We start from the raw sequence: 19165 nt of genomic DNA on the forward strand, positions 1-19165 counted from the left end.
CTCTTGTTCCCAGAAAGTCATTTCATATAACAAATACTATTTTAATTTTTTTGAAGTTTTTTTCCCCCCTAAGGCAATTGGGGTTAACACAGTCAGGAAGTGTTAAGTGTCTGAGGCCAAATTTGAACTCAGGTCCTCTCTACTGCACCACCTAGCTACCCCACAAATACTATTTTTAAAGACAAAAAGGAAAAAGGATGAAAACAGTGGCATAACTGAACCACACATCTAAAAAAATCTGATAATATATTAAATACATAACACTTGCAGATCTCTCAATTCTGCAAAAAGAGTATATGTGAAAGTGTCAAGCTCTGTATATTATTAATAATTTTGGAGCATAGGCTTTTGATTTTTCCCCCTGTGGTGATTCTTTTTGTTTCCAGTGCTATGGTTATTGTAAATATTATTTGTTTCTGCTCATTTAATTATGCATCAGTTCATGTAGATCTTTCCATGTTTCTCTGCATTCACCAAACATGTCATTTCTTACAGTATGGTATTATTCCACTATATTTATGAACCATCATTTTTTCAATCATTCTACAATCTAAGATCATCTATTTTATTTCGAATTCTTAGCCATCACAAAAAATGCTACTATTTTTTGTTTGTTTTAAATGGGAACTTTCTTCTTATCAGTAACTACCTTGAAGTATAAGCCTAATAATGAAATCTGGGTGATGACAACAGGTAGACACATTTTAGACACTTATTTGCATAATTCCAAAATGCTTTCCAAAATTTTCGCAGAGATTTGCAGATACACTAACAATAACTCAAGTGGTATACCTATCTTGAAACAACTTTTCCAATACTAACCTCTTTTTTGCCATCTTTGTCAATTTGTAGGATGTGAGGTAAAAAAAAACAAACAAACAAATAGTTGTTTTAATGTGTTTTTCTTATTATTAGTGATTAGGAGCATTTCTTTCATGTCAACAGTTTATAATTCTTTTAAAAATGTTTTTTTCATAAATTTAGGGCATTTATTAAATGATTAGGAAATGGCTCTTGGTTTTATATGTATCTATTAATTGCTTATAGATCTTAGATGCTAAATCTTTATCAAAGGTTTCTCATCCAAAATGTATTAGTTTTGCTTGTACAAAAGGTTTTCTGTATCATGTAACCCTGACTCAAAGCTGTGAATAGTGTACAATTACTGTCTCTTCAAATTTTTTATAATTTGTTCTTTAATTACAATGGAAAGTAAAGAAATAAACATTTATAAAGAATTCCAGTCACTGTGCTAATCATTTTTACAAATATTACCTCATTTAAATAAGGTCATGTATCCATTTAGAATACCTTATAGAATATGGCATAAAGATTGTATAAGCCTAATATGTACTAGTTTGCTTTCTAGTTTTTACCAAATAAATAGTCCTTTCCTAATTTTTTTTTGGTTTATCAAATTGTAACTTATTGAGTTCCCATTTGTAATTCTCCCTTTTTGTTTCTAATGTTTTCTGCCTGTAATTATGAAAATAAAATATAAAACTGTAGTAATTTAAGAAGGTACAAAAGTTTTAGTGGGACATTAAGAATTAAAAGAAATAATAGAGGAAGGCTTCATTGGCTTGCTATTAGTTGCAAGATTTCATGTGAAATTTGATTTTAAAATTTTTGTTAACATTTTAATGAAACAAGTTATAATTTGAAAAATGTTCAACATACTATAATAATGATATGTAAATTTAATTATATTTGACTTTTTCATTTGAACAGTTTTTCCACGTTTGTCTCAACCCAGATAAAGTCAAATGTGATTTTTCATCAAGTATATTTCTGTATTTGGATTTAAAATATGAACAAAAGGAAAATGTCACTCACAGAATGTAGTGGAAAATAGTAGGAAAATTTTACAATCTCTCTTACTCAGAGAAAAAATTCTTCTTTTATTTTTAACCATCTATCCAACTGAAAAGGTAAAAAAAAAAAAAAAACCCTTTTTTTTCTAATAAAGCACTATAATAAATGATAAATGTACTTTAAATTCAATTGGATGTAATGTTTCTTTTAAACAATATACATGAAAAACAACTTTATAAACAATAAAGAATTTGTTCAAATAGAACTTTCTTCTTCTCTACACTCACAATCAGTAAATTTGAGTTTTTCTCCTCTCTTGAATCCCTAAATCCTTTATATTACCATTATGCCTAACTGGGTCTCAGCCTTGCATCACTCCTACAATTTCAAGCCTTTGAGTTTTCACATGTGTTCCTGAACAAATTTACATTTCATAGCTTCAACTGTGCACTTTTACGGGTGGGCAATCTTACCATACCTTCCCTTATCGATTCACTATCTCACTCTCCACAGTGGCTCTTCCAAAATTTTCTATCACTTCTCAAACCTCCCATGGTTCCTCTTCCCCTACTCTCTCAAACCTTGCTTCATACTTACTGAAAAAAAAAGCTATATGAATTCCCTCTTCTCCCTTCTTCCTCAGCTCCTGTCACTCATGTGCCCTTTGCCACTGTGTCTTCATTCCTATTTCACATGAAGTAGCCTAACTTCGAAGACTATTACTGTATCTACTTGTTCAAATAATCCCATTTCATTCTGTCTCCTCTAACAGATTGCCCCCTCTGTCATCCTCACTCTTTTATTTATTTTCCTTCTATAGCTCTCTACTGGCTCATTTTCTCCTGCCTAAAAACATGTTCATATTTCCCACAAAAAAACTCAATTGAGTCTTCTATCCCCACTATTGTTCTATATATCTTAGGCTCTTTATATATAAACTCCTTTAAAGATTGTTTACAAGAGATGCCTCCACTTTTTCTTCTTTCACTCTCTCCTAAGTTCTTTACAACCTTGCTTCTAATCTCTCATTCCACCAGAACTATTCTCTCCTGAGTAATTAATGATCTCTTCACTGTCCAATCCATCTCAACTCCTTCTCCCTGATCTCTCAGCAGCCTTTGATACTCCTGATCACTCTTTCCTGCTTGATAATCGTCCCTTGCTATGTTTTTGAGACTGTACTCTCTCTTACTTGCTTGACCATTCCTACTCTGTCTCTTTTACTCAAGATTCTGCTTTTAACTATAGGTATCTCTCAGGGTTCTGACCTGGATCTCTTCTCTTCTCCCTCTATTACCATTTTACTTGGTGATTGCTCATTAGCTCCTGTAGATTTAATTACTATCTACCTTTCTTGCCCAGATATCTTGCAAACCTGCAATCTTATATTTCTGACTGCTTTTTAAGCATCTTGAACTAGATGTCCAGTAGAAAGCTTAAATTCCGTATGTCCAAAAGAGAACCCATCATCTTTCCCTCTACATTGCCCTGCCCCCACCTTCCTTATTCTTGTAGAGGGTAATGTCATGCCCCCAAGTCTCTCAAGCTCACATCTCAGAAGCCTCCTGGAAGCCTCCTTGCTATTTTTATACTATTAGTTTGCTGAATCTCCTTAGGGTTCCTGGTATTCTAAACTATGAAAATGGTAGTAATCTCTTTATCTCTTGTATGTTATTACTGTTTTGGTGTAATTGGGATAGTAAGCATGGGAGAAAATGTCTAGTGCAAAATTTGTTGATCATGTGATCCACTATTCCAACAGTCTTCTAACAGCAGGAACAGAATTTTTTTTTTTTTTTAAATACCACAATATTAGCCACAGTGAGTGGATTTCTTATGAGTAAATATAATACACAATTATATAAATATATAATTATATAAGACAATTCCTAATCCATAGTCCATAGTTCACAAAAGATGCTAGCACATCTGCAGAAAGTAGAGTTCCAAAGAGTTGACCATAGTATTAATTCCAGTATCCAGTACCTACTGGCTCTTAGCAAGTAGAGAAAAATGAAAATTCACTTTTCAGATAGTAAATAGGAAAAAAACCATTAATTTAATATTTAGTTCTACTGTTCACCACATCCTCTACAATGAAATAACGTGGCGCAATGAAAAAAGCTCTGTCCTTGAGATTATCAGATTGTGAATATGCAAAGAACCTTAAAATTTTAATTAATTTTCCTGACTTAAAAGTACAGACTTTATTCTACTATGTCATGCCATGACACAAAAATCAATTTTGACAAAATTAAAGACAAAAAAATTGTCTTTAAAAATTCTGATGTTTACAATCTAGTTCTAGGCCCTAGATTTAGGTACTAGCTCAAAGACCTCATTTTATATTAGAAAAAACAGAAAGTAGGAAAGAGTCAAATGAGGAACAGCAGGGATAAAAGGGAAATGGCTTCATTAAAAAAAAATATGTATGTAACTAGTGGTTAATCTACTTGAAGTAAGATGACTTGACCAAGTAAATTTCATATGCAGGAATAAAAGTCAAACTCATCTTTTAAATAGCCCTGAAAATAACAAACAGCAATAATATTTTTTTCCATCAAAATTTTTTTGAAGAATAAGCACTTCTAAGTTAATTTACTATTATTTCAGTTACATTTATATTCTTTTGTCACTGTATTGGCATTTCCCCACCTCTCACACTAACATACAATCCTCAGCAATCAAGTTTAACTTTTGCAACTTTTAACATTTAGGTAATTTTATTAGTAACCTCATTTCACTTTTGTCTTATTAGTCATGCACATTCACAGGTATGAGCAATAGAGAAAAAAATTAAAAGGTGCAACGTGCATTAAGTTTGTGGAGTTACTGGCACTCTAGCAACTTGTTTTACTGGTCTTTTGTTGCATTTGTTGCATATTTTCATGGTTTGCCTTTAAAACTCAAGTTCTGTACTGCATTATGCCCTCAAGAACAGTACAAGTCCTTTGGGCTGTAATTCAAGTGCGCAAAGTCAGTGATGTGGCTCAGTGAGAAAATAAGGTGTTCAATAAGTTTTATTCTCAAATGTCTGTAGCTGCTGTCAGTGTAATCAATCAGCTGGCTAGAGACCTCAAGCTGCCAATGCCATCAGTGACTGCAGTCTCAAGATTAAATGTCAACTCACCTCTGCTATGCTCACATTCTTGGACACCCTGAAGAAATTAAAATGGCACTTGGAGACACCACTAATAGATTATTTGAAATTGGTGCATCCTATATAATTTCTATCCACCAGCAAAGAAGGACAGAGCATCAAAAACCTTACTAGTCTTGGTGTCTTCTAACAGCAGTGAAAAAATGCCTTAGCAATCTCTCCCTTGATTTTCAGATGGCAGCCAAGGTAAAAGAGTTTTACACAGGACAGTATAAAATATGATGCCCTCACACCATCATCTGACATGGTGGAAGGTAAGCTCCTGATTATAAAATGTTTTAGTTTTAAGAATTTTATTTCCTGTACAACAATATGGTACACTTTGGATTTCATGTGTTAAAAAAGTAAATATTGTCTGAAATCAGTGTTGTTGTTTTAACTGAAATTCTATAGCACAAAAGGGCATAAAATTCTAGGAAATTATTAGCAAGGAAAAATGTTTTGCATATTACCAATTTTAGTTTATGTAATGCATTTGATGGGTTATTTTATGGTTAATGTGTAAAGAAAAGTAAGTTAAATTACAATTAATATTTTGTTATAAAACTGTATGCAGAAAAGTGTATATCCAACATTCCCTAGCAAAAGATTGCAGTTTTTGGTGGTCAGTAACGACCACCAGTAAAGAAATCCCCTATTTCACCATTGGTTCAAATATATTAACATTCACATGTTTTACTTTCATGATATTTTCTAGTAACATTTCCCCCTCAAAAGCTGCAAATTGGTTATACATTACCAAATCTACTACAAATTTCTTTCCTAAGATTTCAAATGTTTACACGAAAGTTCCTAAGTGGTTGCTTTGCTCAATCTGGTCATTCTAACCTGCTGATCATGAAGTAGCAATTGCTTCTACTCACCACTCATTTCCTGAAGAACATATGTCAACATTTCTAGAAGGGAGACAAATTCACCCTAAAAAAATTTCCCTGCCTTTTGGGTTCCTCTGGCTAACAAATGATAATCCTAAAAATCCTTATCACTTCCCATGGAGTACTGATATACAAGACTTTTGATTTGTAATTATTTTTATCAAGGTGAAAGGAGATCCCTAAAGACAAGCCCAGCCTTAAGATCTAGAATTTTGTGAAACTGGCAACACCCCTTGTCATTGAAAGGTTGTGGGGGAGGGATGCAGAAAGGGGGAGTGGCACAAAAAACCAAAAGCATATATTTCACTTGAAGCAATGGAAAGACTGCAATTGATTTTAAGGAGACACTAATGAAGTTATATCTACTTCTTCATTAATATCATAAACCAGACTATTAATCTGTGTTTTAAAGGAAAGTCTACTTGTGAGTTTTGGATGTCTTTTTAAAAAAATAATCAGTAATACAAAAGAATTTATTTCTTAGATCTGCTGGAAGTTACTCTCAAACTACAAAATTTAAAAACCTCTTCAGCAATGCAGAGAAATAGGTCTTATTACATAGAAGGCATAATATAGCACAAAGGAATTTTTAGTGATTCAATATGCCATCACCATGAGTAAAATCTATTTTTTGGATCTCTTTAATAAAATACTCTATCTTGCAGAATTTTTACATATAAGTGTAAACTCTGTGTGTATTTGCATACACACACACATACACACACACACCCCTTAATTCTTCCAAGAATTTAAATTAATCCATATGGTGCTATAGGGATGTAGTGATCCATGATGAACAGATGTGTAAAAAGACAAACATGTGGAGTAATTCCTTTTTTGGTTGCTCAGAGGAATCAGTAGCAAGGCCCAGATTAAAAAATCAGAAGTTCCAACCTATCAGATCTAACTCCAAGTTCACAGACTCAAAACCCTAAGGCAAAGTAAGTACTAGCAAGGGGGGAAAAAGTCACCCTGAGTTAAAAAATCCTTAGCATAATTTATATTAGTGAACTATTTCACCACCACAACTAAAAGTGCATTAAATCACCACTATAAAGAAAAGAGACAAATGTTGTTCTTTCACCACAGCAAAACCAGTAAAACAATAACTTCTGTAAATCACAGTTCTCTATAAACTAATTTAATCAAGTCATGAAATTCCAACATAGCCATATACTCTGTACTGTACAGCACACAGGAGCTACTTTCATTACCAGTATTACATATTGAGGGACTTCTAAGTGAGCTATTAATTTTAACTTGTTATGTAAAGGTGGCTTTCTAAATAAAATTTGTTTTGTGCAGAAATGTATTTGGGGATTTTCCTATAAAAAAGGCTATTTGTTATAGTAGGAAAAGCACAGAAAAATGAAATCAAAGATTTTTGTGTTCAAATCTTAATTCCACTACTTACTAGTTTTGTGACCACAAATAAGTCACTTGCTTTCTCTGTCTCAGCTTCTTTCCCCCTTTCCAAAAAAGAAAAGGGTAAATGAGAATCATCACTCTAGAGCTACCATATCCTCAGTTATCTAGTCCCATCCTCTCATTTTACAGAAGAATTAAGTAATCTACTCAAGCTTATATACGAAAATCAGGGATCCAAGTTCAGGTTCTGCACCTTGAAGTCAGGTGTAGACTGTCCTGAACAAGTGATCTATAAGATTATTCACAACTTTGCATCCTATTCCTCCCTCCCTCCCCCCTTTCCCCCCCCCCCCCCTTCACTATGCCAGTGGGATTAAAACAGGAATTCTCAGACAAGAGATCAGGCCCTACAGACACATCTGAATGTCAAACAAGTGACTTTTCCTTCTCTCTTCCCTTGCCCCACCACCCTGTTAAGTTTTCTGGCAAGGACAATGGGAAGTGGCAACATCCCTCTTTCTATATCTTTAGTATACTAAAAGTTTTAATTGTAAGCACTCACTCTCCTTTTTCTAGAGAAAAAAAAAAAGAGTTGTTAACATTCATAAATATTAAAAAAGAACTGTCAATGAATACTCAAAAAACAACTGGGTTTTATTAAACCAACCCAAGTGTCAGAAAAATCTAAGTATGAATCCTGCTACTACCTGCCTGTTTAATTCTGGAAGGTCATGTTTCCAACATGATTTTCTTCTCTATACAAAAAAGAGAAAGCTGGACTAGATGATTTCTAGAATTCCTTCCAGTTCTAATATCTAGGACGCTATGAATCTAATTAGAAACAGAAATAACCATTAGCACATGTTCAACTGAGTAAACTCCAAGAAATAAAAATTATTTGTCCTCACCAAAAGAAGACAGTCAGTGAACGAGTTTTTATTTGAGCACTTAACTGGCATTTATGCCAGGCCAAGTGCTGGGGATATAAAAAGAGGCAAAAGACCCTTGCCTCAAGAAGCTTATAATCTAATGAGGGAGACAACACCCAACCAAATATGTTCAGAGAACACTAAATACTGGATAAATAAATAATTAACAAAGGGAAGGCACTGCGATTACAAAGGGTAGGAGAAAGAAGTAGGATTTCAGTTAAGAATTAAAGGAAGCCAAAGAGGTCATTACTTGGAGAAGAATAGGGAGAATATTCTAGCCCCTGGGGACAAAATGTCTGAAACCAAAAAATTGGGGCCTTGCTCATGGAACAGCCAGAAAAGCCATTGTCACTGGATCCTAAGGGTAAAGTCATGGAAAAAGGTGTAAAAAGGATTAGAAAGAAAGTAGAAGGAAGGTGGATTATGAAGGACTTTGAATGCCAAACAGAGTTATATCAAGAGAAGAAATATCCATACTGAAATACTAATTACAAAGCACTACATAGAATAAAGAGAAAAATTTTGAGAATTCAATTCAGCAAACAGCAAACTATTAAGTCATCTCAAATACAACTTACAATAATTATTTTATTTAGATTACACAGATTCATTGTATTGCATAATCAAGTGAAAATTCTTTAGCCATAATTAGATGAGAAAGAAGAAATGGTTTTTTTCTCCTGGTTTTATTCTATTTACAGAAAGAGGAATACATGGAGTATAGAGAGAGGAGGGGAAAAAAAACCCAAACTAATGTACAAGTGTGGTAGATAACTCTTCCTCTGTGCTTTTGACAAGGGGAGCCTGAAACAGAAGGGGCGACCCCGAAACTCTCTGAAAACTCCCTGAAAACTCCTTCAAGGAGAACCCTGCCTCTGTGAGACCCGCCCCAGGGAATCAAAATAAAGTGGTATATCTAGGTGGGGCTAGTTGAGTCCAGAGCTGGAGAATTCAAACCCTACTGAATTAAACACTCATTCAATTCTATTCAATTTCAGTTCAAGCTGTGCTGACCAGCCCCCATCAAAAGCAACCTCCAGCTTGAGCCAATTTTAAGCTCACTCTTTGCAGAGGACCTAACATGCCATGCCATACCATGCCATGCCATGCCATGCCAAAGAAATCTCTGTCCACTGAAATAATATTCTCTTTCAGTGTTATCCTCTCTTTATCTCCCTCACTTATTTCCCCAACAAGACTTTATACCTCTCTGTCGGGATTTCTCCACTAGAAACTTTACTTCTCTGTCAGGCCTTGTCACCAAGGAATTCAGTCTTTCTCTTCATGCATAGCAAAGGCTGATTTCATAATGCTAATGGTAAACTTCTTTTTATCAGTCCAGCTTTTCAGGTTCGTAAATTCCTTTACAAAGGATCTCTGTGCTGCCAGAAGGAGGTTCCCACAACTCTCTGTCATGTGCCGAATCCTAAGGGGATTTAGGGGAGCCAAACCTCTTCATTTAGTTCTAATATCTAGAGTCATTTAACTCTCTGACCCCCAGGAACCCTAATCTCATCATCTGGTTTCCTGAATCTAATCTCATCACTTCCACTCACCTTTGTCCTGTAATGCAATTTGCTGCTTGTGCAGTAATGCCACTTCCCTTCCCAAAGCTTTCTTTTGTCTTTCCAACTCATTCCGAAGAACCAAAAGTTTCAACTGTAAGCATTCACTCTCCTTTTTCTAGAGAAAGAGAAAAAAAAGAGAGAGATGTTTAACATTCATAAACATTAAAAATGAATTGTCAATGAATACTCAACAAGCAACTGGGTTTTATTAAACTTCAAAATCAAGAACACTCTGGACACTCAATGAACTTATAGTCCAACCCAAGTGTCAGAAAAATCTCAGTATGAATCCTGCTGCTACCTGTCTGTTTAATTCTGGAAGGTCATGTTTCCAACATGGTTTTCTTCTTTATACAAAAAAGAGAAAGCTGGACTAGATGATTTCTAAAGTTCCTTCCAGTTCTAATATCTAGGATGCTGTGAATCTAATTAGAAATAGAAATAACTTGCAATGAAAGGGCATTTTTTTGAGAGTCACAGATCCTTCAGAAACCATATGATTTACATTACAAGGTAGTGCCAGATAGTGAGGAGAAATACTGAACTCTTACTGGAAGACTTGGTTTTTTAAGTGTTAGTTCTATCAGTCACTTGTTATGTACCTTTGGGCAAGTCCTTTAGCCCTTCTGAGTTTCAGTCTTTCCATCTGTAAAATGGGGATAATAATAAACTTTCTACTTCATAGGATTTTTATGAGGAATAACTGAAATCATTTATTTGAATGTACTTTATGACATTAGTATACTATATAAATGAAAGCTTTTTTTTTCTCCCTTCATTTTGAAAAGTTGGTATGAAAGGAGAAGAAAAACATGAATTTATTAAGAGAATTGTAATTACCAGGTACTCTGCTAAGTACTCTATAATATCTCAATTTGATCCTTACAACAATCTGGTAAGAAAGATACTATTATCAATTGAGCAAATAGGGATAAAGAAGATTCATAATTTGTCCAGGATCATACAGCTAAAAATTATCTGAGGCCAAATCTAAACTCAGGTCTTCCTGACTCTAGACCTAATATTCTATCCACTGCTCCAACCAGCTTCCTGATGGAAGACATAAAGCTATTTGTTCAATTTCATACTAGCTGAAGTACAGTAGAAATCATCAGAAATGAATTGAAATAACTCTCAAATCCCTAAATATTTTCTGGCCATATTAATTACAAACTAGGCCATTTCTACCCGGCCTTCATTACCACATCTTCTCTCTCAATGTCACTAAAAACCAGAATTCCACATGGGCCCTGATAAGAGAATTTCTAATTTACTTGTCTGAAACCAAGACACCACCTTATTTCCTGGTCACTCACTACAAATTTCCCTTCACTGTCAACTTCAAACATTTCTTTTCCTACTTCGCTTTTCTTCATCTGTTGCTTTCTTCTCCCAGTAAAATTCCTCTTGCCTTGCTCCTTGAAAATAGCAGCTATCTTGAATCCCTAACCCTTAGCAGAATAGCTTGTTAATTAATGTCCGTTATGTCACTCATGACAAATTCCTATCTAACCAAGTTATTGCTCCTCTTTTCACCACCACCTTCAGTTAGGCTAGTTTTGCCCTCAAAGTCAGGGCTTGATTGGCTCAAGAGGCTAAGGTTCAAGCTACAGCTCATAGCAATAGGCCTCCAATGCACCATATCACACTGATACCCAAGTCACAAAATGAGAGCTTTTGGTGTGGGGAACAGACTTGGGAACATGTGGTAAGAAAGCCCAGGGATTATCCTGTTACTGCACCACAACATATAATTTCTCCTACAGAGGGAAGAGGGCCTAGGTGGGCTTTTACCACCAGGAAATCAGCAAGGATTCAAGAATACTTAATGAGTCATTGGTGTGTGACTGCTAAGGTCATTGTTCAATAGAGCCAGCATTAAGACACTTTCACAGCAGTTACATAGGTTTGAGGAGCTAGCTGTCCAGGGACTTACTATAACCCTTCAAGGAAGGATCAATTAGTTTTATGCTCCAAATAAAGGCTGTTCTTCGGCTTTTTTTTTTTTTTAAGGTGGTTAAGATAGTTTTATCCATATGGGGATCTATAAGGGAGGGGTAGATATTTCTAAAATACATGTGCCTGATAAATTGATTTAATCTATTGGAGATGAGATGACATGTCATATCTAATGACCAACCTGTCTAGGGAACAATTACATCCCTCCATCTGAGCTGAATCCCAGCTGATATGGGCCTTTATTACAATAGAACTAATCTAATGTGGTCTGGAAATTTAGGTAGTGATAGTCTAGACAATAAGTACTCTCAAGCTAGGGATACAGAGCTCCTCACCTTCCTAGTTGGGCAAAGGGAGATTAACTGTCTCATAGGGTGCTGCTTTGAGATTAGCTCTTGAAGTAGAGAAGAAATAAGAAAGCCTATTGATAACTAGCCTGTGGGAGGTACTAGCAAAACTCTATAATGAAATCCCACACAGGGAAATGGGAATGCTTCAACACCATTCAAACCTAATGAACCTGATTTTTTCCTCAAAGGTCCTGCCTCACCTGGATCACCCATATGAAATTACAGACCGTAGAAAGCAGAGAAAAGAGATACCATGAACTCCTGGCAATCAATATTTGGGCAAATCATCTCAAAAATCCCTTTGCAGGTTATTATAGATAGGGATTAAATGAAAACACTTGGAGTTACCCAAACCACCCTATATATTTAACACCAAATAAGATGGGGCCAATAGTGACATTTCTTCTTTACATACAGTAATAAAGGAAGCTGGAAGACTCCTTATACTAGCTCCTTCTTACAATCATCTGTGACCTGTGAGGAAGATAGATAGTCCCTGGCAACTTCCAGTAAATAGAGAGGCTAAACAAAGTTATCATCCCCATCCCTAAATTTGTTCCTGACATTGTCAATGTGATAGGCACAAGTAATCCAGGCCCAAGATGAGTGGAATAAGATTATAGACCTCACCAATGCTATTTTATCTACTCATGTGGCTGAAATCATTCAGGGAAAATTTTCTTTGACCTGGAAAGAAGATTCTCTCCAGGGCTACCTGAACCCTTCCTCATAGTCACTGCAGCCTCACTCTGTTAGGCAAACAATTGAAAGACACTTCCCGTTGTAAGGAAGTTCAGATATATGCTAACTTTATGACATAATGTTGATCAGAGGGGATGACATCACAAAAACAGAGGCCATAAAATCGTTTGTGAAATGGGTCCTATTTTCATTCCCCAATCAGTCATACTGCACTTCTCCACTAAACCCCAAGAACTTCTTCCTCCTGCATGACATTAGATTTGGTATTCACACTTCTTTGGTATCCTCTAGTTCTAGGGTCTTTATTGTCCTCTGATTAGAGTGGAGAATAGAAAGTGCTTTCCAAAACATTCATTTAAGGAGAGGATCCAAGCCAACGATTTCCTCATTTCTCAGCAAGCTTTTTTTGGACTTCTCTAATATACCCCTGTATCCAAAGGCATATCTTCTTATCCCTTCTGCTTTTCATTTTCCTTTTAAGATGTTGCCTATTCCCATTAGATTATGAGTTCCTTGAAGGCAAAAACTGTCATTTGCCTTTCTTTGTATCCCTAAAGCTTAGCATACTACTTGGTACATAGGAGGTACTTAATAAATACATGGTTTGTTGTTGTCTTTCATTCTGGAAGAGGACCAAAATGACATCACTTTGTTGGAATTAAGATATAGTTGTGTCTAATTGTGGTTCATCAGACCAATACAAACTCTGAAGGTTCTATCTACAACAGGGCACAAACCATTTACATGAACATTTTGGAGTGAAGATGTCTCTAAATTTGTGCATCTCACTTCTTTTGAACTGTGCAATTCTAATTCATTTAAAGGTAATTCATAAAAAAGAGAAAAGGACCCACATGTGCAAAATTATTTGTAGCAGTTCTATTTGTGGTGGTGAATAACTGGAAAACGAATAGGTGTCCATCCATTGGGGAATGGCTGAATAAGTTATGGTATGTGAATGTCATGGGATATTATTGTTCTATATGAAATGATGAACAGGATGATTTCAGAAAAGCCTTGAAAGACTTAACATGAACTGATGCTAAGTGAATCAAGCAAAACTAAGAAAATACTGTACACAGCAACAGCAAGATTGTAATAATGATTAACTATGATAAACTTAGATATTCTCAGCAATCCAATGATCCAATACAATTTCAATAAACTTTGGATGGAAAATGTTATCCACATTCAGAGAGAGAAATGTGAATAGTGAATGCGAATCTAAATACGTTTACACCTTAAAAAATTTTTTTTCATTCTCATAGTTCCCTTTTGTTCTGATTCTTCTCTCACAAGATGACTCATGGAAACATGTAAAAAATGAATGTACATGTATAACTTTAAAAAATTTAATTTTTTAAAAAACATATAAGAATATGCTCACAATCATGCTTCACTCTACTGGTGACTAGGAAAGCATCACACATATTCAGAACTTGTGCAAACATGCTGTCAAGAAAATAATGTACAATAATGAAACTTCTCCAAAATTTTAACATAATTTTTCACAAGCCCTCATAATTAGCATTGGTCAGATTGAAGAACATTGTGTACAAACCTCTGTCTATTCCTTGCCTGTCTCCTGGAGGTATCAGGCAATAAACACTATATTGAACCATTCCATGGCTCTTTTTGAAACCACACTGACTCTCAGGTAGATGACAATCTTCCAGAAGAAGAATCAGCCTATTAAGGAGGACTCTGGGAAGAATTCTTAGCAACAATGACTAAGAGAAAGAACTTTCTCCCACTCCAAGATTGTCTTAGGACAACCTATTTCCTTTTCTTTTATAGAGATGGACAAAGAAAGCATCCTTTAACTTCTGGATTTGCAAGCCTCATCTTGCAAAAATTTTGGCCAGCTTTTGCATTAGCAGTGGACTCCCTACCTTGTAAAATCTGTTTGAATAGAATCAGAACCAGGTACTTTGCCACAGGAGAGGAGCCGAATGATATTCAAAACTCTTCTTCAGTTGAAACTTCAGTGAGGGAAAAATTGATTTCAACCTGAGATAAATGGTCAATGGCTTCAGGATTGATGACAGTCTGGTAAAAACACTATGGAAGTGTTCAGCTCATCTGTTTAAGATCATGTCTTTATTACTAATCATTGTGGCTCTATCAGCACTAAATAAGTGAGATGCACCATAGGTCTTTGGCCCACAAATAGCCTTCAAGGCATCATAAAAGCATTTAGATTGTTATTATCAGTCTAAAACTGAATTTCACTTGTCTTCTTACTGAATCAAGAAGAATGTAGTTTTCTAACCTTTGGTTGCACTCTACTTTTGATGGGAGTTTGATGGGAGCCTTTTTATAGATGGATGAACCAATCTGCAGGCAGACCCTTATGCAGTTCTCATTTTTCATTTAGCAGCTTTTGAATTCCCCTATCATTTTCTTCACACCAAATTTGATGTTACAAGTGTTTAATTCAGATAAGTAAATGCAGTATTGTACATCAAATCTCTAAACTTTGCTTACTCCTTTTCTATTCTACTGTTGCCAATTGTGTGTTGGCTCAGCTTTCCCTCCTAGTTATCAAATTAAAGAAATATTATTAATAACCAATGATTTGGAGAGATCTCCCCTTTTTTCCTAATGTCCTCATTTAAATACTCATCAGAATAGGACCGAGAAAGGATAAAGAAATATTCTTCTCAATCTAGCAATTGCTATCCTATCCAAACTTACAAGGAATTTAATATAAGGTGAAATTTCCGCTCCATTGTCTTCTGCTCTAAATTTCACTCTAATTTTTTTGTCTAGATTTCCCAGGAATTAGGAATAATTCAGAAGTAAATAACATGATTCAAGTTACATCTTCTAGTCTTGCATTAGAATAGTCTCTCCTTTCATAGTAATATTTATTCTCTCAGTTAAGTGTTAACTGATCACAACTGACTGCCACCCTCAGGAACATCTACTCTCCTAAGGACATATAAACTGTAAGTTCATTGCCATGAGTTGTCGTTGGTACAAGAGGGATGAAGAAATGACCATTCTTTTTAATAATAAAATGCTATCTAGCATTGTTAATAAAATGATTAATGATCCAGAAACTTTCTCCTGGACTTTTTAAACATCACACAAAAAACTGTTCTTTTCATGTTTAGAGAAACAATATAATCTACTAATAAGATTTTGGTTGTCATTTTGCCTTGGGGCAACCACTTTTGTTGAATGCAAATGTTTAGGTTGGAAAGGAAAAGTCTATTCTCAGAACACCACACAATGGCATTCATTACTCTCACATCTTATAATGCCATAAGTAATAAATGCTGTTGTTTATTGTAAGGGTACATCTACGAAGTTTTGTGTTTAGGTAAATGGAAGACAGTTTTGGTGATGAGATCAAATGCACAAGTCTTCAATAGTAAGTGATCATTACTGTAGCTGTCCCTGACTCCATTCCTGACAAGGACTCATTAGCATAATTAGTAGCCTGTACTTACTCTGGCATTAAATTCACTCAAAATTACAAACTTATTTTCTTTTGGCACATTAATAATGAGGATCTCCAGGTCTTCACAAAATTCTTTTTTTTTTTTTAAATTTAATAGCCTTTTATTTACAGGATATATACATGGGTAACTTTACAGCATTAACAATTGCCAAACCTCTTGTTCCAGTTTTTCACCTCTTACCCGCCCCCCTCCCCTAGATGGCATGATGACTAGTAGATGTTAAATATATTAAAATATAAATTAGATACACAATAAGTATACCTGACCAAAACGTTATTTTGCTGTAGAAAAAGAATCGGACTCTGAAATATTGTACAATTAGCTTGTGAAGGAAATCAAAAATGCAGGTGTGCATAAATATAGGGATTGGGAATTCAATGTAATGGTTTTTAGTCATCTCCCAGAGTTCTTTTTCTGGGCATAGCTAGTTCAGTTCATTACTGCTCCATTAGAAATGATTTGGTTGATCTCGTTGCTGAGGAGGGCCTGATCCATCAGAACTGGTCATCATATAGTATTGTTGTTGAAGTATATAATGATCTCCTGGTCCTGCTCATTTCACTCAGCATCAGTTCATGTAAGTCTCTCCAGGCCTTTCTGAAATTATCCTGTTGGTCATTTCTTACAGAACAGTAATATTCCATAATTTTCATATACCACAATTTATTCAACCATTCTCCAACTGATGGACATCCATTCAGTTTCCAATTTTTAGCCACTACAAAAAGGGCTGCCACAAACATTCGTGCACATACAGGTCCCTTTCCCTTCTTTATAATCTCTTTGGGATATAATCCCAGTAGTAACACTGCTGGATCAAAGGGTATGCACAGTTTGATAACTTTTTGAGCATAGTTCCAAACTACTCTCCAAAATGGTTGGATTCGTTCACAACTCCACCAACAATGCATCAATGTCCCAGTTTTCCCGCATCCCCTCCAACAATCATCATTATTTTTTCCTGTCATCTTAGCCAATCTGACAGGTGTCTTCACAAAATTCTTACCTGACTTCATTCAGGTTTATCATGGTGAAAATGTAGACACTGATGATGATAGCAAGATACTTTCTAGCAAGCAGCAATTGCATTGTCATAAGCATATCATTCACTCCTTTGGGGTGCATACAACTCTCTTGACTAGATTAATTTTGATTGCAAAATCCATGCCAAATTCACAGAGCTCCCCATTACTGCAGTCACTCCAGAAAAACATGTAGCCAGCTCTGGTTTCAGTACGAAAGCTTTCATTTACCAGCCATGTCTCATTCAGAACTGCAAATTGGATACAATACCTGCTGAGTTATCCCAGAAGAAGAGCTGGTTGTCTTTGAGATGTACTGAATTTCATGTTACTCACAAATAAGTGCACATTTCACGTAATGATGATTAATAAGATCATCTTTGATTACAATCACAGAGTGAGATTCCCACCTGTCATAGTAAACAGGCCAGGTTTGGGGAAAGAAGACAATTTTTAGGCATCATTTAGGAAATCAAAAGAAATAAGGATAATAGTTGAACAGAAGAACTAAAAGCATGAATTATTTATTAATTTATTAGCTGAATATGATGATAATAGTAATTACTACGTGGAATATGAGATAGAAAGCTGGAAAGAGAACCAAAGGCCTGGATTAAAGTCCTTCCTTTGATAAATTAGCTGTACATCAGCTGTATAGCATGGGCTAGTTGCTGGACCTTTCATTGCCTCAAAGCTTTTACACTGTAGGAGATAAGTGAGTAAAGAAAGTTTAAAATACTAGTTGCTTCAAAAAAGTTAACATATATAAAGTTCTTTGCAAACAAAGCAACTACATAAATATTATCTATTATTATCATATACCTACACAGATGAAATCATAAGTCCAAACACAGAACAAAACCAAAATTAGCAGATCCTGAGTTTCTTTTTTTATGATGCAGAGTAGTATAAAAAATACTCTCCTCATAACAATTCTACATGGTCCTATAAAGTTTACAAAATAGTGTCTATATTATTCTTCCTATTTTACATATGAGAAAACCAATGCTAAGCAAAAATGCATGACTTACTGAGGGTCAATAAGACAGAAACATCAAGTACAGAATTTGAGCCTAAGTCTCAGTGCTTATAATCCAGTATTATTCCTGTTACAACATATGTCTTGACAACTGCTATGTAAAAGTAACACAAAAAATGGAAAAAGTGTGAAGTAATAAACAGAAAACAATTCTAAGTGTAATTGAAGTCACAAAGAGAAGGAGCTGAAAGGCAGATATGATTGAAAGAGAGTATAATGCACTCAAAGAAATAATGGACAGTATGAGTAAAGCTCCATAATTCCTAATCGAGGCATCACAACTTACTAGAGAAGGGGAAAGTAAGATTTTTGAACCTTAATAAAATATTAGCAAAGAGATTGCAGAAAATCATCCCCAGGATGATATACCATGACTAAGTAGGATTTATACCAGGAATGCAAAACTGGTTCATTATTAGGAAAACTATTAGCATAACTGACTATATCAGTAACCAAACTAACAAAAATCATATAATTATCTCAATAGATGCAGAAAAAGCATTTGATAAAATCCAACACCCATTTCTATTAAAAACACTAGAGTATAGAAATGAATGGCGTTTTCCTTAAAATGATCAGTAGCATCTATTTAATACCATCAGCAAGCATCATGGAGACAAACTAGAAACATTTCCAGTAAAATCAGGGGTGAAACAGGGTTGCCCACTATCATCATTACTATTCAATATTGTATTAGAAATGTTAATTTTGGCAATAAGAGAAGAAAAAGAGAAGAAAGGAATTAGAGTAAATAACGAGGAAACCAAATTATCAGTCTTTGCAAGTGATATGATGGTATGCTTAGAGAACCCTCGAGAATCAACTAAAAACCTACTAAAAACAATTCACAACTTTGCAGGAAACAAAATGAATCCATATAAATCGTCAGCATTTTTATATATTAC

At 34.9% G+C, this 19165-nt stretch overlaps 1 protein-coding gene across 4 annotated transcripts in view; it reads right to left on the reverse strand.

Annotated features, from left to right (window-relative positions):
• The window catches only part of UVRAG (UV radiation resistance associated), a 397709-nt gene that overhangs the window by 213711 nt on the left and 164833 nt on the right, over positions 1-19165 (reverse strand). For all 4 annotated transcript variants that reach the window (XM_031961363.1, XM_031961361.1, XM_031961364.1 and 1 more), the window contains one exon: positions 9707-9833. In XM_031961363.1, coding sequence (XP_031817223.1) covers positions 9707-9833 — 127 coding nt within the window. The remainder of the gene's footprint in view (positions 1-9706; positions 9834-19165) is intronic.

This window comes from Sarcophilus harrisii, chromosome 3 (genome assembly GCF_902635505.1).
Source record: "Sarcophilus harrisii chromosome 3, mSarHar1.11, whole genome shotgun sequence".
NCBI classification, from domain to species: Eukaryota; Metazoa; Chordata; class Mammalia; order Dasyuromorphia; family Dasyuridae; genus Sarcophilus; species Sarcophilus harrisii.